At 37.0% G+C, this 928-nt stretch overlaps 1 protein-coding gene across 1 annotated transcript in view; it reads left to right on the forward strand.

The window, feature by feature from the left end:
- Positions 1-928, forward strand: part of LOC119581915 (mini-chromosome maintenance complex-binding protein-like) — a 10,751-nt gene that overhangs the window by 7,205 nt on the left and 2,618 nt on the right. Inside the window, exons 9-10 of the mRNA XM_037930079.1 lie at positions 265-438; positions 616-857. Coding sequence (XP_037786007.1) covers positions 265-438; positions 616-857 — 416 coding nt within the window. The remainder of the gene's footprint in view (positions 1-264; positions 439-615; positions 858-928) is intronic.

The following is a 928-nucleotide window of genomic DNA, read 5'->3' on the forward strand; positions in this document are numbered from 1 at the left end:
TGCTGAAATGGGAAATCATGTTCCCAAAATAAGATTGCAGTGGACATTACATGTTTTCCCACCAGCACTGGGTTAAGTAGTCATGTCATGAGTTTTCAAGAAATGGATTACTCTTCTATTTTTTAAATGGTGATACTGGTACATGCAAGACCGTATTTGCTCATTTTTACTTGAAATAATAGAATGTTTAATTTTTGCTTAGATTAGGAAGTTTGATATTACTTCTGGGAAAACAATTTTTAACATATCTCCCTATTTGTGCAGGATGTTATTGCATTAGGGAAGTACAGCATAAATGTGTCCGGTATAAGCAAAAGTCTCCAAGAGCAGAAGTACACAAGCAGTCTCTACCAGTTACTTAGCTTGTTTGTTACTCAGTCGCATTTCTTCCCAATGACCTTAAACAATATGAATAAGGTTAAATTTGTACCAAAGAAGGTAAGTGATGCCAGTCTGCTTTTGCATTTTTACTTTTGTAAAATACAAACTTAAGGTTTGAACACAACAAATGTACATTATGGAAATTTGCACAAATATATTTTATGGGGGAAGACTCAGAAACAGTAATGCTTCATTAACCTTTGAATCCTTTTATCCTCTATGTTTTGCACACAGGACTACCAGTCAAATCGTCTCATCAGTGGCCTACTACAGCTGAGTCAACACACACACCTTATTCTGGATGAGACGGCCCTGACAGCTGGGCAGTTGGATACTCAAGGAGTGCAGAACCTCACAGCTTTGGGCAATGCTATTAACTGGCAGAAGGTTGATTATGACTTCCAGTATCACCAGCTGGAGCAGTTCACGAATATTCCAGTCATCATATTCTCAGAGGGAAGAGCAATGATCAATAGGTTAGTGTATCTTGATTTTGATTATTGATTCTGATTATTGCTAGACTAGTATACTAAAGTTTCTTTGAGAG

This window comes from Penaeus monodon, chromosome 15 (genome assembly GCF_015228065.2).
Source record: "Penaeus monodon isolate SGIC_2016 chromosome 15, NSTDA_Pmon_1, whole genome shotgun sequence".
In the NCBI taxonomy this organism is placed as follows: domain Eukaryota; kingdom Metazoa; phylum Arthropoda; class Malacostraca; order Decapoda; family Penaeidae; genus Penaeus; species Penaeus monodon.